Raw genomic sequence first — 22,500 nt, forward strand, 5'->3', positions numbered from 1 at the left:
ATAAGTACAGATTTCCTTCCTTTTCAGCATCTTTTCATGTTAGTCTACTGCAACATTGATAGAGCCTGTCATGTGGCACATATAAGTCTTGCAATACAGTAAAGCACAAAATAAATGTCACAAAAATGGCTCTAATAATTCAACGATTGAATGGAAGAGAACATGATTGATTGCAAAATGTCGCAACAAGAAATAAATTTTGCTCAGAAATAAAACCTATCTGGGGTGGCACACAGGTGGCACTAGTGCTTGTCCTGGGGACCTGTCAAGCAAATCTATCCCTGTCTGCAATGAGTTACTTTTTCTCTTAGTTATGCATCTAAAAGAGGCATCTGGTTGTAAAAATGTAAATAATAGGATGTCATTAATTTACTACAGTAAAGAGCATGGCCAATATGCAAAATAACATGAAATAGTGTTGAAATAAAGCTGCACTATAACAACAGCGCACTGGCAGGAAGGTCAGAGAATACGCAGAGGTTGCCAGTTTTCACTATTACTGGATATCAACCTTTCATTGCATAGTTGTTTTGTGTTCTTTCATTGTGTACTATTGGTATAAACTGGCAAGTTTGGAATTTATATGTGAATGTGTATGGGTTCTTTGCACATCTACACTTTCAAATACATTACTGAATAGACAGCTTGAACATTTACTACAAATAACCAATGATATGAGACATGTTGGTTTTCTGCCACAGCAAGCCAAAAACACGCAATTGCCAAAAACATTCTCAAGTTAAGAACTCTTTAGTTCTCAATCATATTATCATAAACAACACAAAACAAAAAACATAAATTGCAATTTTTTCTTATAAAGTGCTCAATAATGTTTACTATAACATTATCTGCCCTGATAATCTTCATTTACATGTCTCCTTTGTATGGAAATTGTCACTCTCTTTGTGAATTTCTCAGTTATTTTTTAAAGGTATATTTCTGAACGAATAGATGGCACGCAATATGTCGTGGCCTTTCTTCCTCTCATTCATTGACTCCTTGTAATACTAGAGCCTATATGTCATCTTACTGGATTTATCAAAATTACATGATCTTTATACTTTGTGGCAGAAGCATTAAGGTTTTACAGAATAATAATAATAATAATAATAATAATAATAATAATAACAACAATAATAACAGATGGTTGAGAAAAATCACCCTACCCCAAAAGAAAGAACATGGACACTATCATTTGCAACCTCACCCATCCCCTCCCCCCCCCAAAAAAAAAGGGTTAACACTATCATCTGTGCCCCTAAAATAGCACGAACACTATCATTTGCCCCAGAAAAATGAACATCCCAACCTTTACTAAAGAGCACATTTTCTGACAAATCAGCTGACAAAGGCGATTAGAAGATTAGTTCACGGAAGGGAACAGAGCCCACCAACAGGAAGAACAGGAAAGCAAAGCATCACTTTCAGATTCTGTCAAGTTGCATCAGTAAGGAGGGTGTGAAAAGATAAAGAAAACAACATGAAGTGAGCAAAACAACAAAAACAACAACACGAAAGCATCTGATGTACCCACAGACTGACAATGCAGGACGTAGAGCGTTATGCAGTCCTTGCATATGCAACTGATGTTACATGTACTTTAAAATAACACACTAAATATGAAAAATACCATTTTAAATGTATAATTCAAAATATACTATGCTTCACAACAACAAAACTTTTGTCATTTTCAAAATATACTAAAAACTTTCATGATACCATGCAAAATATAAACTCAAGTAACTATCTAATCATAAAAAGGCAATAGATATTTGAAAGTCCTTTGATGCCACTTAAAACTCAGATTTTGCTCATTACTACAAAAATTAATATCAACAGAACCAACAGTAAGTTAACAGAAGATAACGATTAATATGAATGTAATTAGTACATGTACAAAATTCATCAGTAAGGTTTCTAAAATAATCCTGAGGCTTGTATTATTTACCAGACTGTTTCACATACTGTAACAAGTATTTGCAGTGGCTACTATTCACTATTTACAAATCACTATCATCATTTTCAATATATATGTAACATATATATATATAGATATATAGATATATATATATATATATATATATATATATATATATATATTATATATATATATATATATATATATATATATATATATATATATATATATATATATATATATATATATATTATATATATATATATATATATATATATATATATATATATATATATATATATATATATATATATATATATATATATATATATTATATATATATATATATTATATATATATATATATATATATATATATATATATATATATATATATAATATATATATATATATATATGTAACATTACTTATCATTGATAATTTTTGTTGTTTGCCTTCTGGTTCAGGTCTTTTTTTTTTTTATCTTATTTTCTTTTATATTGAAAATCTTCAACTGCATCACTTAAGCCAAATTTCTACAGATTTAACTTGTCAACAGTAATTACAAATACTGTGATAGAAAAAAATGGAATGGAAAAAATAAAAGGAGAAGGACAAGAAAAAACAAAAACGAAAATAGGAAGAAAAAAGTAAAGAAACAAAAAACTGCAGCGCTCAACTTACCTGCCTGATTCCTCTCCTGTGACCCCATCATCAGTCATGAGTGACGAGCCAACTGTCTCTCAAACCTTTGCACGTATGACATTTTCACATACACTTCACGACAAACACTTGCTGCCACCGCACACCCCAGGCGCGTACTGCTGCCTTTTGAGATATCTTTTTTTTTTTTCCCTTTATTCTTTACCTTCTTACATTTTTAAGACCTCTATTTAATCGTTGCCCATACTGCCGTGACTTACTAATGGTATGTCTTTTAAAGACTCAAAGCTGATTTTCTTTTTCATAATTTCTTGAACATGATACTTTTCTAAATAGACCAAAAATATATTCTTTCAAATTATTTTTCTTATCTCATTCTCTGACAGCAGCATTGGGTAACTGATCACTGTATTTTTTTCCTTTCCTTATTAATTTACTGTTTCACTTTTCTGCTTCAGTATATCTTAATCCTTCACACAATAACCAAGTACTTTTCTCCAGCATACCAACTCCCTTACAGCAGCAATCATATTTAAGATTCATTGAGTGTGACATGTATGAAATTCTGTATCTGCTTATCTTACTGAATACAAATTTTGGACCAAGTGCTTGTCCTCTTGTACTATTTCAGGATGGTTCAGGAAAGTCGCATACTGCTTTCACTGTCACTTTTCAACATTTCACAAAGTGCAACTCCATTTCTTAACACCACAAAAAACTGAGATCAGTCTGTCGTACCTTCAATGATCATTGTCAAACTCAAATGTTAAGTGCTTGACACTCATCCCCCCCGAAAAAAAAGAAAGAAAGAAAAAAAAAATTGACACAAATATACATGACAGGCGTGTCAAAAATCTTCCCACTTCATGTATCAATCTTGTAAAAAAAAAAAAAAAAAAAATTCACTGAAGAGGCACTTTCAATCTTTCACAATCAACATCAAACTGACACTTTGATTTTCCATGGATTTCATACACACAAATATTCAATTCTATAAATGCATCAGTACCAGGTACTGGGTACAATGTTTTCTTCTAATTTTATTCCACAGTACTATCATTGTCTGTCGAGGAGGAACAGGTATTTTCGGCAACAGGATTGTTATATCAAAGAAACCTGAACTATAATTGATGGATGAGCTTGCATATAGGCTGATAGAAGATGTAAAGTCTATGATTATAGCAATCTAATAAGCCAGTGTCCATCTCTTGGCAATAAAGAGTGTTGAGGTATGTTTTATATTCTAAATCTGCGTGACGGTCGAGCATTTGAATCCCCACTGGATTATTCTTGATGTTAGGAAGAGCATTCTATTGGGGAGGGGCATCCAATTGGGCATAGGCAGCACAGAACCAACCAAACGATCATGGTAATTCATAAGAGTTGAAATTCCAAATGAATAACTTCAGGCTTATGTTACTGCAATTCATCATGCATTCTTGCCTTCCTCTTTAGCATTAATCTAAACATTCTTATCCTCTTGAGACTCCATCATTTCAGTGACATCTCATCAACTGGTGACCTTCTTTTGGCAAGCGTTGCAGATGATGCTACGATGTTTTCTTGAAAACGGCTCAGCGACTTCCACAACCCAATTCTTTTTTGGACTCGCATGTCACAGGAAAATGCTTCACAAAATACAGCACCTATCAATTAACCTAATAACATGGCAATTTTGTAAATGCATCAACAATGTTCCAAGAGATTTCTTCTTTCTACACATGATTTGAGGTATCTGTTGTTAACTGTTCAGTAGGGTAAAAGATAGCTGCCGTACAAAGAAATTAACAAGAGTAAATACAAAGGTAGCTCTATCACGAATCATGTATATGGATTTAGCAGCTACGACACTTTCATTTGTACTATAGTTACAAGGTTCTCTACAATAATGTGGATTATGACTAGTAGTTGTACTATAAAGACAGCACTTGGATAGCAAAAGGAGCACACCCATTTCTCAAAAGAGAAAACAAATGACTGATTCACATTATCCTTTATAAATTGTAAATTGTAACTTCATTATCATAATGACTATTCTGCATTTCTAGTAAATGTAGAAATCCTATTCTCTATGACATTTTTCTTATACAATAAAACAAAAGAGCTATAATCACTCAAATTTATCAAAGTACAAATCAATATTATATCATATATTAATCAAAGTTAAGAATATAGCAACCCAAATCATTTTTTTGTTTCATATCGTACTTAATACAGTCTGTAGCTAATATTGAAAAAGGAAAGGGAAAAATGTATGTGCTGAAATTTATATGAAGAACAAATGAATAGCATTTTTATATTCACAATTCACAATCTGCATTAAATAAAATTCTTTATAAGAGGAGGAAGAAGTAGAAGACAAGAATACAAAAAGTTTAAGGCACGGTAGTAATAATGCTTTTCAACTGAAATAAATAAACAAATATTCTATCCCTACTTCATAAAAAATGAAACAAAAAGTGAATTAAAGAAAATGCGAAAGAGTGAAAGAAAGAAAAGAAATACAAGAGTGTTTCGGTGAGTTTAAGGTGAGTGCTTGGGACACAAAGGGTTTCCGATCTGGAAGTGTGACGTGACAGGTAACACGATGGCGGCCATTTTATCATTGACTGAAGAGTCCAATGGAAAGCTGGTGAGCTGCGAATCGAGGAGAGCTTCTCAGTGGTCCTTTTGTGTTGCTGAATAACATGGCTTTATCGGAGAATGGGAACGGTTGCATAAGGGTCTTGGTTCTTCCTGGATTGTTGAATTACTTCTTCGAAATCCTCTTTCCATTCCTTTATGTATGCGTTCTTATGATTTATCTTTGTGTTGTGATTGAACTGGATTTGGTGCGAGTGATTTTGCATAGTGACTCAAATACGGGTACAAACAAAAGAAGAAATGAATGGATAATAATAACAAGAAGGATATATTACGTAGTCAGTAAGGCACTGCTTCTTTCATCCTTTTCTTTTTCTGACATTTTCAGGTAACGGTTTCAGTTTGAGCATTTTTCTCAAGAGCAATTGTCATCACACAGTTTGCTCACAATCAATCAGTCTCACAGCCATAAATGCACTGGGTTTGTGTCTATGCAAATAATCCTAATACCAGACGATGGGAGAGAGACACAGAAAACCGACGAGGAATAAAATCCATTTCTCGGAATTGGCAGTGATATTTTTTTTTATATCTTTTAACACCTCAATCGACACCAAATCTGGGCCCGGAGAGGCAGGGGGACTATGAGAAGACTCTCGCCAGGAGGGGAGAGGGACAAACGGCAACAGAAGTGTGGCATCAGCGGCAGCAGTAGCAACGACAGTAGTGAGAGCAGGAGCGGCAGTGTTGGTGACAGCAGTGGCGTCGGCCCTAGGGAGGAGGAGCATCACACGGTCCTCGGCAGGATTGGTCCTCGGTGTAACAGATCTATCTCTTTTTTTCCCCTTAAACTCTAACACTGTAAATACAATGGGTCACGTTCAACCCTCATACTGACCTTGGAGTTATGTTCAGTCTTGCGTCGCTTTGACCCTGTGGGGGGGGGGAGGGGGGAAACAAGTGGCATTAGCCTTCTTCATTTAGTTCATCACTATTGAAACTTCACCTCATATCCATTCTAATAAGGACACTGGCAACAGCAACGAAGCCATAACAGTAATAATAATTCACATAGACACACACAAAAAAAGAAAGTAACATATTTCTCAGCTAAACCAACCTCTTGAAGACTCAGGTGGTTCCATCTTGTTAGAGGCCGATGAAGCGTTGGACGTGACACTGCTCTCCCTCTCCCTCTCGGCTCCGCCCCCCACTAATGCCCGGTCATCTCGCTCTGGGTCCACATAGTCCTCGTCTTCATACTGCAATGTGAAAATAGACGTTTTATTGTATATACAACCATACAGATATAATAAGGCAGCCAACTGTAGCATTCCCAATGTTATTTTTAAAAAATTATAATGACTGAATGAGAATGCGTGTCATAACCGTATGACTTATGACAAAATTGAATACCTTGGATTTCTTGGATTCTTTAGATCTCTTTTTGGGCTTCTCTTCCCGTTCCTCTTTCTTCTCCTTGTCCTTCTTTTCCTTCTCCTCCTTCTTTATCTCTCTTTCTTCACTCCTTCTCTTATCACTGGTCTCTTTTTTCTCCTTGGACACTTTGCTGTAAAAGATACATCAAAAATAATGAAGAGAAAAAAAGAAAAATATACATAACATTGAGATATCAGTAGAAAGAGAAAATAAAATGGGAAAAAGACTGCCACTGACCTTGCCGACTCTTTCTTGCTCTCCTTGGGGTCCCGGTCCTCCTTGGCCTCCAGCTCTCCATTGGTGGCCTCTGACGTCTCCATCTGTTGGCACATTTTAGGCAGTTATATTTTGAGTGTTGATAGATATGTCATTAACAGCATCAATGCCACTAAAGTTATATAAAATGAGAAATTGAGAAAAATGAAATCCCACCTTGACAATCTTTTCATTGTGCTCTACCACCTCCCCACTGCTCTTGACATCATTTGTGGTTGTCGAGCTAGACTTCTCAGAGGCCCCGTTCACAACCTTTGAGGCCTGTGGCCTCTTAGGGACGATGTGGAAGTCTGTTTCTGGCATGAGGTTAGGCTTAGCAGCTTTTAGTCTCCCTGAGTAGCTGTTTGCCAGGACGTATAGGTCATTTCGGCGATTCCTCTCCTCATTTTTCACCTGTGGAGAGAGAGTGTAGTGAGGGCGTGAGTGATGGTTCTGTATTGACAACAAAAAAGGAAACGGGGAGGGATGGAAGGGGAGAAACTATGATTAGTAACCTCAAAGAAAACAACAAATCCAGTAGCCATGAAAACATCAAATCTATGCTTGTAAAAAAAGAGATGGTCAAAAATTAAATACATATAAAAAAGATGAACAATAGTACTAAAATAAGAGCAAAATTTCCTTGGCCTCTAAACCATACCTTCTCAATCCTTTTTTCAATGACTGCTGCGAGGTTTGAGATGACAGGGAAGCGTTGCAAGATGCCCTGCAGAATAAGGATGGCGTTGCGTATCTGAATGTAGTCACCACTTTCTAGGCAGGTTACCAGGGCCTGTTAACAATGGAGAAATAAGCTGTTTTAGTTCTGGACCCGAGATTGTTAACAAATGACTCCAACAATTTTACTATTCTTATTACATTATACATTCATTATTTTTCTTATAAATTCTATATTTCTAATGATCCATGCCACATTCTTTGTCGAAATTTTGACCTATTTTGCAAAGTGTTCTCCAGACACTAAACAGTACCTCTAGGCAACTTTCCCCGGATGTATCAACTTCTATCATTAATGAAAATGTAATTTATAGTCTATTAGCAACATTTACAGAAAAAGATTATGAAATTTCAATAATCATTTAAACTTTCTCCATAAACGGTGTACAGGAAGTATTTCCTTATTCTCCAAGACTCAAGCTGTGCAGTCAGGTCAGCAGCATGGCTTGGCTTACACCACAGGTGCTATTCTAACTAACCACATGGTTTGAGTCTTGGAAAATACTGGAATAGCTTGCTATACATCCTGCAAGGAGATATCTAAAACAACAACACTTCAAAGTTTAAAACCTTATCCATGAAACATGAGTACATGAGTGGTGGAAGACATTAACCAGCTATCCAGTGTGAAAACCAATGATAACAAGTCTAAGCCACGTATGACCTCAAACTGTTTTTTTTCAAAGTGAACAAGATCTTTTTTTTTTTTTTTTTTTTTTAATCATGTTAGCCCAATGACAATGGATGATGTAATATTACATCATGGCCCACAATGAATAAATATTAAAAATATTTTTTCAAAATGTCATTTAGGCAAGATATATTTTTCTGGTAATTAAAACACTGGAGTAAAAAATCTATAATAACCATGACAAGATACCATCATGAGAGAGAGAGAGAGAGAGAGAGAGAGAGAGAGAGAGAGAGAGAGAGAGAGAGAGAGAGAGAGAGAGAGAGAGAGAGAATGAGAGAGAGTGTGAGAGAAAGAGTGTGTGAAAGAAAGAGTGAAAGACAGAATGAAGTGAGAAAAAAATAAAAGTGAGAAAGAGTGAGAGAGAGAGAGAGAGAGAGAGAGAGAGAATGAAAAGAGAGAGGGAGAGAGAATGAAAAGAGAGAAAGAGTGAAACAAAGAATGAAAAAAGAAAACGAGAGACAGTAAAAAGAAAGAGACTTGTACTGAAATGTTTAATATTCATAAGATTCAGTCAGAGTAAGAATGTAAATAGAAACATAATTCCTCTTCAGACGAAAAAACAACCAAAATAGATTAGTTTTAGTTTTGTCTATCCGAAGAGGAAGAAGAAGCACTTTCAAATGTTATGATGCCTCTATTTACATTCTTACTATGGACATGTCTTATCAATCTATGTGTGCATTTCACTGTATTTACTTTCATTTCATGCTCAACCCAATAATGATGGGGCAGTTTCAGCTTTGCCCAATCTAAATGCCAGAGTATGTCGAGCATGCAGGCCTAACGCCTCAGGTTATTCACCTGCTCTGGGCGTAGCCGACCACTGTGCGCAGGATTACTCAACATGCTGCATGCTGGCCATACAAAATGTCATGACGTGATACCATGTCCCCGGTGGCAAGGGCTGCCACCACATGACATGATGTCACATCACCCAGCGTTAATGGGTTAAAATTGTTAATTAAGTATTTGTATTATCAAAATTATAGATCAAATAAAGTTCTATTTTGCTCATAATGCTATTTGTTTTTTCAATCACTTTTCAATCTTATTATGTTATGAGTTGTGCTTTTTGCACAACTTAAATGCTTTGATGATAACAAACCTGGTATATGTTGCTTTGAGAATACCACATGCACATGTACATTTGTATATAAACACAAAGATACACTCACATGCAAAATTACATCAACTAATTATGAAAATGAAAGGAAAAAGGTCTCTGAACAATGTTTAAATGGGAAACATCAATGGGAAGCTTGCACGTTCACTCATTCATAACTTTCTGAACTGAAAAAAATATTACAAACTTAACATCCCTGAGCTGGCACAAAGGGCAGGTTTTGAATATCCAGAAGCCGAAGGAGAGTGAGTAAGAGAAGGAGAGGGGGAGAAAGGAATAAGGGAAGGAGAGAGAGGGAGGAATATGGAAGGAGAGAGGGAGAGATAGGGAAAATGAAGAAACATAATTCCTCTTTAGACGAAAAAAAAAAGAATAAAAAAAAATCAAAACAAAAAAAAAAAACAACCAAAATAGATTCGTTTTAGTTTTGTCTATCTGAAGAGGAAGATAGAAGCACTTTCAAATGTTATGATGCCTCTATTTACATTCTTACTATGGACATGTCTTATCAATCTATGTGTGCATTTCACTGTATTTACTTTCATTTCATGCTCAACCCAATAATGATGGGGCAGTTTCAACTTTGCCCAATCTAAATGCCAGAGTATGTCGAGCATGCAGGCCTAACGCCTCAGGTTATTCACCTGCTCTGGGCGTAGCCGACCACTGTGCGCAGGTACTATTATTTGCATGCTGCATACTGGCCATACAAAATGTCATGACGTGATACCATGTCCCCGGTGGCAAGGGCTGCCACCACATGACATGATGTCACATCACCCAGCATTAATGGGTTAAAATTGTTAATTAAGTATTTGTATTATCAAAATTATAGATCAAATAAAGTTCTATTTTGCTCATAATGCTATTTGTTTTTTCAATCACCTTTCAATCTTATTATGTTATGAGTTGTGCTTTTTGCACAACTTAAATGCTTTGATGATATCAAACCTGGTATATGTTGCTTTGAGAATACCACATGCACATGTACATTTGTATATAAACACAAAGATACAAAATTACATCAACTAATTATGAAAATGAAAGGAAAAAGGTCTCTGAACAATGTTTAAATGGGAAACATCAATGGGAAGCTTGCACTTTCACTCATTCATAACTTTCTGAACTGAAAAAAATATTACAAACTTAACATCCCTGAGCTGGCACAAAGGGCAGGTTTTGAATATCCAGAAGCTGAAGGAGAGTGAGTAAGAGAAAGGACGAGGGGGCGGGAGAAAGAGAGAAAGGAAAATAAGGGAAGGCCCCCCAGTCCACCCCCCCCCCCAACGCCCCCCCCCCACCCCCACCCCTGAGGAATATGGAAGGAGAGAGGGAGAGATAGGGAAAGAGAGAAAGAAAAACAGAGAGAGAGACAAATCAAAAGCAGGAAAGACAAAGAAAGAGCGTGGGGGTGAGAAAGAGAGGAAGAGAGGGAGGGAGAGTTGGAGGAAAATAGACAACAAGAGAGAGAGAAATTGAGAGAGTTGGAAGGAAAGAGATAGAGAGAATAAGAAAGAAAGAGAGGAACCAAGATACACCAGGGCACCAAAGCAAAGCACAAACTTTTGTGATCTTGTAGTGCCACTTGTGGACGACGTGACGGTAGTTCTCATAGTCCACATAATCGTTGGCTTCCTGGCGTGACACCCGGTACTTAGTGACGAAGCCTGGGTAGTTGGCACACTCCTTCTCATAGTTCTGCTGTGATGCGTGCCAGTGCATGACCGTATCCAAAGTCCCCAGGAGGAACCGGCCATATCGGTGAGCCTCTTGCTCGGTGCAGGAGGCAACGGTGTAGGTGATGTCACAATACATCTGCGAGATAGAGAGTGAGTGAGAGTGAGAATGTGAGAGAGGGTAAAGGCAAAGTAATTGAGAGAATTCTAAGATGAAACAGAAAAGAAAAAGGAAAATAGAGATGGTTACCGTAATAATGATGGTGATCACTTTACAGTAATAAAACTACCATTACTCACAACAAAAGAGTAAGGATATGAGGCATCTATTTATCATATCCAAGAAGGAAGAAGAAAGAGAAACATAATACAAATTATTTCACATCACTCTATAGCATTTCACGGTAAAAACAATTAACAACACTCAGGGAATCAGAGGAAAGGCTAACGTACACGGTCATAACATATCAAGGTAGAGAAATTTGGGGTCTTGAGGTTGTGCAGCATCTTCACAAACCTGGAAGTGAAAACAATTTATTAGAATTGTGTTAGTTAATATGAAATTGAATAAAGGTACAGCCTTCAGTTACATAATCTGAAATAGGGTAATAAAGGAATACACATTCAAGAGCATTCCTAATTCAAAATCCCTATGTGACATTTACTTCATCTAACATATAATGACATCTGCACTCTCCATCTACTAAAAAAAAAACAAAGAAAACTTACTTGGCACAATAGATAGCATCCAGTGCTGTGAAAGTGCATCGTGGAAACAGGCAGAGTTGAAGGAAAGCTGTCACAGTGTCATTCTTTGGGGATCTTGCTCCTCGCAGCATGAACCATCCGTCTTTTTCCTGCAATTGTGTTAGCCAATGGTAAAAATCAATACATCTATTCTACAAAGACAGATAAAGAGAAAGATATCAGAATTTCAAAGTAATAATTGTTTTGATTGCTGATTCTGAGATATAAATATGATTTACTTATGGAGAAGAGCATAAATAGAAAAAAAAAGGATCTCATACACAGCACAAAACCCACCTGTTGTAATCTGGCATACACTCTGTCTACATGCTCCTTTTGGCGCTTCTCCTCTTCCTGGAGTTTCTCCTTCAGTGCCAGCAGACGGTCTGTCTCCTTCTTACGCTTGTTTGCCGATGGCTTTGGAAGAAATGACAGAGGTCAGAGAAATTAATTTAGAAAAATAGAGAGGTAAATTTAGGCACATGGGGAAAGCAATGGTAACAAAAGTAGAAATATACAAATACAATTATGCAAACATGACATGCCAGTTTCACAGTTTTCATCCATCAGAAATGCAAGGAATACTACTTACGCTCACGTTTGCATCAATCTTCTTGATCTCCTTCTCGTACATGTAGTGGGGAACCTCCAGGTCAGACATAGTGAGTGTCCAGAATGTTAGGAAGAAGGAGGGATCCATGTCTTCCCAGACCTGACAAGAGACAAAACCCTTAGCAGCCATACAGTTTGCCAAGACATTAGTAATACTGTCTTAACCATTAATGTCTCCATAAGGAAAAGGTATATTTCATATTTTGTAAATATCTATATATCTACAAGAAGTATCCACAAAGCACTATACCTTAATACTGAAGTGTGGCTGGATGCTGGAAACAATGGGTTCAAAAACTTCATTGCAAGCCTGGATATACCGATCTTTCTTCTGTTCAATGGTTAGTTTCTTCTCACCTCGATCTTGCCTTCTTAACTCATCATACCTCGACTAATGAAATCAAAGAAAATAACAGTTGATGATGAAAAAATGGGTAATAAGAAAAATTGTTAATTCAACAATAATACAAACAAATACATATAATGACTCTTAGAATCAGCATTGTGATGAACAAATCATTATAACAAAAACAAAATATTGTAGCAAATTCCAAAATTGCCAATGTTTCGAGCAAGAGTCCATTTTCCATGAAAAATGGGCATGAGCTCACTTTAAACACCTGATAATGTTGAATGTTGTTACAATAAGGATGTTCATCCCAATGCCTGTCTTCAGATTCATCACATCTCCAAGCCTACTGCTCCAGATAAACACATATACACACATAAAAGATTCCGCTTTACAGAAAAGTCACTGGTATGCTAAACTTACATTTAGCATATTTATAAAAAGTGGACGTGCGAGGAAAAATGCAACATCAGCATTGATGTGGTAGTCAGAGAGCAAGGAACCAATGCTGGGCAGCCGATCATTGAGTTCCTCTATAGTGACCACTTGGAAGAGGTATGAGCCAAACTGCACCATCGTGTCCTGGCACTGGAACATTAAAATAGAGTAAAGAAAAAGGTGAGTGAAATGTAGAAATTTTGTTAAGATGATCTATACATATTTGAATATCATAAAATTTCACTGATGTACTGGAATATATTTAGTTGCTATTTTGTGTCTGGTTTTGAAAGTTTCTTTAATGTGTCACATTAGAAACTCTGATATGAGAATTTTCTGTTTATCCATGGCATGGTAACTCTACATATACAGCAACTAGTTAATATTATACATACTGAACCCTCACAAAATAATGGAGCTGAAATAAGTAAAATGTAAGATCATCCATGACATTCTCATTAAGATAATCCTTGAAGATAATGTACTTACTTGGTCATAAAGCTTTCCTACAAGTTTTAAATGGGGTGATTCCGTCTGATTGTAAACAATAGACGATCTCTGTTGTGCCATAAGCAGCAACAGAGGAATGGCAAGGTCATTCTCCAGGAGAGCCTCCTTCAAACGAAGAGATGACCTCTTGGTATTCCTCTCCTGTTGGTACTGCCCTGCTTCCCGACGAAGGAGTTCTCCACCACACATGGCATTCAGCTGTAAGTTTAACATAAGTAGGTGTACTATTTGAAAGGTTGACAGGTTGGATGATAATGACTTGAATATTGACAGGTTGATGATAATAATCATTTAAAATAAAGTAATGTCCCTGAGATATGTTATATGCATAAGCAACATCTTTGTCTTAATAAAAAAATTAGCATTAAGTGCAGTGGATGTATGCTAAGCCTTTTTACTGAGCTATATAATTTGTCCTTGAATAAAAATCCAAAATATCTATTAATGTGATATAAACAATGTGAGAAATTCAATAAGCAAAAAAATATTGGAAAATAAATATTAAAAGAACGTCATAATCAACAGATTTTACAACCAACTTGAAAAAAAAAAATCATTAGAATAGGCACAAAAGAGACAATAAGGAAACCAGTGCATATTCACTAAACTCCCTAAAACTTGACTGATTATAAATAAATAGCAACTATTAACAAAAAACAAGTAGCATTCCACTACAAATGGGGTACTATTCTCTAACCTGTTCGGATGTGAGATCTTCTAAAGTATCCGTTCCACCCATTTTCTGCACTATTTCTCTTAAGATGAGGAGATCAATGGACTTTTCAGACTTGACTTGATTTGCCACAAACTGCAAGATACCTCCAAGGTCTGTAACATATTTCTTGAACACTGTACCACAGAAACTGGAGAGGGACTGGAGCCATGGTGAGATGATCATCTCTGGAAAATTAAAAAGAAAAGTCTAAATCTGTGCAAAACAGATAATCCAAATCCAGTGATAATGAAAGTGATAATCTGTGACTGTATTCATCCTCCCATGACACCCATTACATAATTCAACATAGGTAAAGAGAAAGGACCTTCATGTGCTGTTCTATCCTTGTTCTCTGAGAGAATTTCCACGATGCAGTATCCCAGCATATCATAGGAGAGAGACGTCAGGTACTTAAAGCTGTCCACCACAGGGCCAATCAAGTTGTCATACAACTGTACTTGGATCAGGATCTGTAAAAATAAAAGTCAGCCATGTTCACTTGTTACTGCAAAGGGATAGAAAAATAATGTCCAAACCATTACCAAGTTCTTGGGTAATGAAAATTAACAATTGTAACCCAAAAGCCAGCAACAATTAAGGGTAAGGAGACAAGAAGGAAGGTGGTGATGGGAGATAAGAGCAGAGGTGCAGGTGAGAGGGATATACGAGAAAAGCAGTTAAGAGGAGAGGGGAGAAAGGAGCAAGAGACAAAGAAAGAAGTGAGTGAAAAAGAGAAAAGAGTGTGTGACAGAAAGAGAAGAGAGAGAGAGAGAGAAAGATATAAGATGACAAAGCAATATTCTAGGCATCATGAAACTCACATAATGGAATATGGGGCCTGGATTGTTATGCGTCAGCTTTCCAATGCCTCTGCTCACAGGCTTGATGGTTTCCTTAGTGATACGCATCATGATGAACTTTGCCTTCTTGAGCAGCAGAGCACGTCGCCTCATCAACATAGGATGCTGCGTGAAGGACTCGTTCTTCCATCTGCCATACAACCTATATCTGTAAAGCATTTGACGTCTGACATTAGCCTCCAAATATCAGAAACTTAACATGAATCTGCCGTTTACTCTTAACTGACACGGTTAACCAGTGAGAAACAAATACACATTTCTAGACTACTGGCAACTAACCTGTGCTGATAGGGATACATCTTGAGTGTTTCCCAAATCTCCTCTGCCAGGCATGGGTTTGAGTCTAGCATAGAGAGAGATGGAAGGAGAACTTCATCCAAAACACTTAAAAACTCAAAGTAGAAATTGGAACGGACGCCATCTTCTCCTCCTGGTGCCTACAAAGGTAAAGTAGTGTCAATATCCCTTTCATGACTGCATTGTAGACATTGAGCTAATGAGACACTTAGATGCTACAAAGGAGAGAGGATAAGCCTCAGAATACAGAAATTCAATACCAAACTTAAAAAAAAAAAAAAAAAAAAAACCCTGATTACAGGAGGAACACTTATAAAAAGAGAAAGAAAAGTTAAATAATACATCTAAAAAAATAAGAGATGAATTATCATCAAAAATAATATATAATCATAAGAAGAAGAAAAAAAAAACAACAACCCCACTCAAGGAACCTTCATCCTCCTCACCTCCTTGAGAGCCACCCTAGCCACCCTCAGGACCTTGCACATAAGCCCAGGGTCATGGAAGAGGTGTGGGCCAAGCACAATCAGCATGGGGAACACTGTGGAGCAGACGTCGCCAAAACTCTCGGCTGGTTGTGGGGCCAGAGGGTTGTCTAGGGGCTTGACTGGAGAGGCCTTGAGTCGGCTTGGCAAATTGCACACCCTGGAAATTGGCACTGGTTTTATGACCATATCTAGTATTGAAATGCTTTACTTACAAATACAGGACCAATTAACGAATACAATAACTCCTTTAAAAAAAACTTAAGAAACCTTTTCACTATCAAATATGGCCGCAAAGCATATATACTTATTTTTTCCATGAAGCATTCACCAAAAAAATAATCATAAACAAAATAAAACTGACTCACTTCCTGTAGATGGGTTCAATTGTGGCATGAACCAGCTGACAAAGAGCTTGACTCACAGGTGGGAAAGACATCAAATAATAGTCAGGAAAACGTGATGAAATTTCAACAAAATGCTCCCAAGCTCCAACCTGTTATGGTAGAGAAAAATATCACAAACAATTAAAGAAAGAAAAGGCTTGAGTTCTTAATCATCACAAATAAATATAATAAGAATAACCATAACAAACTTCTCTGTAATCAAAACTATTTCCTCCAATTTGTATTCGTACTATATGTCCATATTCCAAGAATCTCTACAAAAAGGAGAATGAAATAACTCAAAAACTTCCTCGCATTTCTGTCATTCAACTTACCTCTATGAGAGCAATGCACAGCTGGATCTTTTGATTGGACAGATACACCTCTTGATTCTTAAAATCCTCCTTCACACTCTCCTCCTCTTGCCTTTCTTGCTCCTTCTCCTTCTCTTTGTCCTTGTCTTTGGTTGATATGACGTTGAGTTTTCTGACAATCTCCTTTGCCTCGCTCTCTTCCTTCAGGTGGCACTCAATCATGGAGGAATCCTCGGGGGTCAACTGGGGAGCGGGACAATTAAAAGAATGGAATTTGGAGGCAGAGCTTGTGAATAATGTTGAAAGAGATATGAGAGAGAAGGAAAAATTAACTTACAAAGAGGGAAAAGGAAATTACTCCATTCAACTGCATCATATACAGAAGGTATGAAGTTGGAGTTGTTGGGAATATGCCACCCTCAAACTGATTTATCCATTATTATCACCTGTTTTTTCTAGTGAAAGGTAAAAATGAAAGGAAAAGAAAAGAGGGAAGATGATTTGAAGGAGAAGGGCAAATAAGATGAAGAAGAAGAAAAAGTAAGTGAAAAAAAATAACACAAGAAGAGTAAAATGAGGAGATAGAAGGGGAGCAACAGAAAGAAAAGAAGAAGAAAAAAAAAGGGAAGGATAGAGAGAAGAGATGGAGAAGAACGAGGAGAAGAAAAGGCTAGGGAGAAGGACAATACAAAACGAAGAAGAGGGGTACTTCAAAACCAAATCTGAACTTGAACTAGGCCTATGCGTCCTTACCCACGAGTAGATATCAGAAAGCTGCAAGATGTTGGCCTGGATGAGGAGCGCAATGGTGGTGTAGATCCCCTTGGCGTCCTTGGCATTTGAGGCGTGATTGTTGAGCTTGAAGCCCAGGAGCTCACTGATGGTGGCTGACTCACAAGGGTACTGATTGAGGAGCCCTGTGTAGAACTGGTGTTGGGATGGCCGCGCCTCCAAGGACTCTAGGATAAGGTCTAAGACGCGATTGGGGTCCAAGTTGAAACCACCTAAAAGTACAGTACAGGAATTAGTGTTGTTGAGGTCAAATAACACTAGTATTGGATGGAAGATTTCTCCTCTCTACCTCCATTCTATCATAAGAGCACATGTACATCCACATATTACATACATATACGCACTACAGAAAACACTCTTGGATTACCGATAAGACTACGAATGACTTGGATGATTGACTGAGGCGTAACTCTCTCTGTTATATCTTGGTTGAGCTCCGTCACAAGTTTAGCATAACCTTCTGTTTCTTCTCGTAAAAGGTTGAATTTCTGTTGTTTGTAGCTGTGTAATAAGAATGGATTTATCAGGAAATATTAGTAAATGGAAATATTCTATTTTACATCTTATATTTCTATCAAGGAAAAATATCTATCTATACAAACATAATAACCGTATATATATATATATATATATATATATATATATATATATATATATATATATATATATATATATATATATATATATATATATATATATATATATGCTCACACACAAATAAACTTACAATAACTTAGTCTTCACTTTTATCTGTTTTGTGTGGAAATTTTTCTTGTTTTTCACAATACCATAATCTCCAAGGGTTTCAATCTCCAACCTCTCCTTCATCATTTTATCAATATCTAAGGACTTGAGCAACATCATCAGCTGCTCACGGTTTCTGCCGAGGCGGTCGATGGTGGAGGCTTCCAGGTCAAGAAGGGTGGCCACCTCCACCAGCTGTGATGCCATATCTGGGTGCCAGTTCTATTGAGGTCATAAGGATGAATGTTACTTTCTAACTCTTACTCCAGTTGATATAAAGAATCTTTCATCTTTTGCTTTTCTATTCCTATCTCAATCTCTCTTTGTAATTCTTTCTTAATCCAGGTGGAAAAATAATTACTTTAATGATAATCATGCTGTGCATATTTCATGATAAATGAAAAAATAACAAAGCTTTAAATACAACACCATCAAAGATACTACCATCAGTAATATCAAGAAAAATACTAATCAGCATACATAACAGATATAACAATAATAAAAGAATTTTCTTCTTTCCCTTACAAGCATTTCTGCAAGAAGTGGCCGCACATGTTCACGTGTCAAGTTGCCCCTTAAAACAGCTGACAATATCTCGTACAGTCCTCTGGACAGGTCTGCAAGTTTGATAGACACTTTAATGAGTAAAACAAAATAATAATAAAGAGACACAAGGCTTACTTGTATCTCCATACAATTGTGACTTTAATTACTGCAACATCAGTAATAGCATTACTCAAGTGGCCAAAATACAAAACAAAATATAAAGCAAAGAAACTTGCTTTATTATGGTTTTGCATGGGAATGATTCTGGAATGATGAAATATTAGATATTCATTATAAAGCACATTGCACAAACAAAGAATTATCACACACTAGTCCTATAACATTTTTAAAAGTATTAACTGGATCTATAAACAAAAGACTTTATGAATCCACACAGTAATATTATCTATAAACTATAAACCACATCTGAGCCAGAGAGAAATATTTCAGAAGACTTTAATCCCTTCTTCTAACTCCTCACCTTTGCTAACATCTGGTTGGGATAAGCCAGGGTTATCTGGGTCTTCTTTTAATAGTTGTTTGATTGTTTGGATACTGAAAAAAAGGAAGTAAATTAGATAGAGTTTGGGTTATCATATTCAAGGACTAAATCTAAGGGAACATGTTATACTGCACCATCTGCTCAGCTGCGTAGATAACATTAAAGGCACTGCCTCCAGACTTAGACCAGTGAGCACGTGCCTGATCTTACAGACACTGAATTACAAGCAGCACACTTCATATATTTTTTTTCTTCAGAAATTTTAATCTTAGACCAAACAGGATTTAGAGACAGGATTAATAAAAAGTAGTAAAGAGTAACAAAGAAAATTAAAACTTTTCTGCAACAAAGTGTCACAAGGTTTACAAGGTGTGACTTACTATTATTATTCTTAACGCTTCAGAAAAGGGCCATTTATTAAGTAATGAGATATTTGGTCAAGGCCGGCGCTCGAGGTGAGCAAGCAGACAGCCCAGGTTTGCGGCTAGTGCACCCGAGAATCCTGAGGCGTTAGGCTTAAGCGTTCAAAAACACTGGCATTCTGACCATTCAGTGCCAGAATCGCCCCGGCGTGAATGGGTTAATTAGCTTTTGGTAAAATAGGTTAACATAAATGAAGGAATAAATAGCTTGTAATTTCAACAAATGCAATATGAAAGTGATCAGACCCAGCGAAAATGCCCGTCATGGAAGGGTCAATGGTATCCCACAGCTTCTTTTCATACCTTTCTAATAAAAAACACTATAACAGTACCGAGCACAAACATGGTATAAGATGCTCCAACTTTCCAATGATTACTTGCCTATTTAGTTATATAACTGGCATTTAGCTGGCTTCTGTTTATGTAACTAGCAACTTTCAATAGGTCTTTTCCAAATCTGATACCTCATGTTAGAAGTAGACCAGTTCTCAGTTATAGTACAGCAATAATGTTTAGAGAAATATGAAGTTAACCCTCTCGTGACGGGTGGTACACTACTGTACCACTCATATTAGGCCCGTTCACTGGGGATGTGATACGGCGTCGTTTATTCAATTGATTTAGGCCTATGCGTTCGAGAGCCCCGGCATTGTGACATGCAAGGCTGGAATGCCCCCGGCATGAATGGGTTAACTCACTGATGCTGGAGACATGCCCTATCCACTGTGGAGAGTTTTATAATCATTATTATTTCCCCAAGCACTTAGTCAGCAAAGAGTCAATTAGTAGGCCTACCTCACCCCATATGATTACCATAATCCTTGAATTTTTGGAAAAAAATCAATTGCTATGCTCATAATATTTGTTATTATTATAATTGTCATTATCAGCATCATAATATCAATACCAATAACAATAGCAATTTCAATAAATGCTTCCTTCCTGAAAATTCAATAAATAGGATAATCAGAAGAGGTTAGAAAGGCCTACACACTGAACTGACTTCTTATGGACTAAGCACTTGTGGAACCATCTCTATGTGGTGAAGAAAAAGAAAAAGAAGAAGAAGAAGAAGAAGAAGAAGAAAAGAAGAGGAAGAAGCAGAAGAAGAAGAAGAAGAAGAAGAAGAAATGCAGTAAAGAAGAAGAAAATAAAAGCTATATACATACACCCCGAGCATCAACAAGATAACTATCATTTTAACCTATTGGCACTGCATGATGTGATTTCACGTCATGGGAATATTCCGCTCCTGCTGTCCTGTCACATTATGGACCATCTCAGTCTCTACCATCAGGACTAAAGACGCCCAAATATTATTTATGCATCAGACATTCTAGGAACGTTCTTTCATAATTGCTTTTCTTAAATTTGTTCTGGTACCTAGCATTCCTCTCAATCTTTGTAGAACTTACTCTCAACCTGAAATATATACATGAATATATACATGTATGAAACTCAGTCCAGACATGATGGTAATTTCCGCTGCAATCAGGATGGAAAGAGAAGACAAGACAACCTGAGTTAGAAATGTGGGGAAACAATTACATTACTTACATATTGGTTATGCCAAATGCAGTAAAATCCCCATGACAAGATTTCTTCATTCAATCTTTACTGTGCTGGTATATGTTCAAAATATAATGGATGAAAATGACACACATTCATGATTGGGGTTCCTTAGGGTATAAATATCTCCACATATACACAGTACAATTTCTAGGAGAATAGGACTGTTACATAGAGGATAATAAACACTGAGGTCGTGTAGTACCTTGCAAACAGATTGCCGGCAGCCGGTCAAACAATGAATTTAACTAAATTATCAGACTAAACAATGACTCAAATGTGCTTAACGTTACTGACACTGTTGAGTACAAGGTCAACAACTTAGTTAAATGCTATAATTGAAGACTGTATACACCATATATCAAGAAATTAGCTTTCAGAAAAGTTATCGTGAAAACAAAACAAAACTGCATTTGTTGACACTTGGGACTCTAGGAATCCTCAATTGCAAAGCCCTTCAAATTGCAATACTTTCGAGTGATAATCCGACCAAAATACCTATGCAAAATCCGGTATGAAATTACAATTCGTTGGTAAATGAGAAAGTTTGACTTACACTTCTGCTTTTCCCGATTTTGCCCAATTTTTCCAAGTCTCGAGTGTAAACAAGCGGTGACTGCCCGCCATCTTTGCTCTATGGCGCCGCCTCTAAAACCTTCTCCTAACTACCGAATTTATTTGAATATACATTTTCTTGTGCAACTTGTAATTTCTAATGTGTTTAATGCTCTGGTGTATGTTGATAAAGAATGTTGTATGATCGGAATTCTTGATTTCGAGACCGGATGATATTTTTTTTGTTATCTCAGATGTGTCGTTATTACAGGAAAGGATGTGAGTTAAATTGGTGATAACAGAGTACTTTCTTTCGGGAAAGAATTTATGATTAATAATTTATAATCTACAAAATGCGTCGGCGTACACTTAAGATTTTAAATGTACATGTATATTTTCAAAATGTGTTAGCGTCAGACAGGCTTTCTTCAGCGATCATAAATCGAATATATTAGAGTTCCGACCCCGGAAATAAGACAATAGTCATAGTAATAACGATTAAAAAATAAAAACTGTATGATGTTATAACAAAAAGAACATTTCAAAAGTGTAATCTCTGTCCCTGTCC

General features: G+C 36.5%; 1 protein-coding gene across 1 annotated transcript in view; it reads right to left on the bottom strand.

Annotated features, from left to right (window-relative positions):
* Window positions 1-22,119, bottom strand: part of tho2 (THO complex subunit 2-like protein) — a 44,038-nt gene extending 21,919 nt beyond the window's left edge. Inside the window, exons 1-27 of the mRNA XM_043013684.2 lie at window positions 21,934-22,119; window positions 19,366-19,439; window positions 18,864-18,955; window positions 18,322-18,560; window positions 17,962-18,095; window positions 17,556-17,806; window positions 16,824-17,045; window positions 16,471-16,598; window positions 16,064-16,262; window positions 15,600-15,757; window positions 15,282-15,468; window positions 14,786-14,930; window positions 14,443-14,645; window positions 13,725-13,943; window positions 13,221-13,385; window positions 12,699-12,839; window positions 12,429-12,548; window positions 12,134-12,253; window positions 11,819-11,946; window positions 11,543-11,606; window positions 10,977-11,228; window positions 7,520-7,651; window positions 7,036-7,272; window positions 6,841-6,923; window positions 6,580-6,733; window positions 6,284-6,425; window positions 6,062-6,096 (exon numbers count right to left, since the gene is read on the bottom strand). Coding sequence (XP_042869618.1) covers window positions 6,062-6,096; window positions 6,284-6,425; window positions 6,580-6,733; window positions 6,841-6,923; window positions 7,036-7,272; window positions 7,520-7,651; window positions 10,977-11,228; window positions 11,543-11,606; window positions 11,819-11,946; window positions 12,134-12,253; window positions 12,429-12,548; window positions 12,699-12,839; window positions 13,221-13,385; window positions 13,725-13,943; window positions 14,443-14,645; window positions 14,786-14,930; window positions 15,282-15,468; window positions 15,600-15,757; window positions 16,064-16,262; window positions 16,471-16,598; window positions 16,824-17,045; window positions 17,556-17,806; window positions 17,962-18,095; window positions 18,322-18,560; window positions 18,864-18,955; window positions 19,366-19,439; window positions 21,934-22,004 — 4,095 coding nt within the window. The 5' untranslated portion in view covers window positions 22,005-22,119. The remainder of the gene's footprint in view (window positions 1-6,061; window positions 6,097-6,283; window positions 6,426-6,579; window positions 6,734-6,840; window positions 6,924-7,035; window positions 7,273-7,519; window positions 7,652-10,976; window positions 11,229-11,542; window positions 11,607-11,818; window positions 11,947-12,133; window positions 12,254-12,428; window positions 12,549-12,698; window positions 12,840-13,220; window positions 13,386-13,724; window positions 13,944-14,442; window positions 14,646-14,785; window positions 14,931-15,281; window positions 15,469-15,599; window positions 15,758-16,063; window positions 16,263-16,470; window positions 16,599-16,823; window positions 17,046-17,555; window positions 17,807-17,961; window positions 18,096-18,321; window positions 18,561-18,863; window positions 18,956-19,365; window positions 19,440-21,933) is intronic.
* Window positions 22,120-22,500: the final 381 nt, after the last annotated feature.

This window comes from Penaeus japonicus, unplaced genomic scaffold (genome assembly GCF_977035675.1).
Source record: "Penaeus japonicus unplaced genomic scaffold, GWHDUDI00000001_assembly GWHDUDI00000004, whole genome shotgun sequence".
NCBI lineage: Eukaryota > Metazoa > Arthropoda > Malacostraca > Decapoda > Penaeidae > Penaeus > Penaeus japonicus.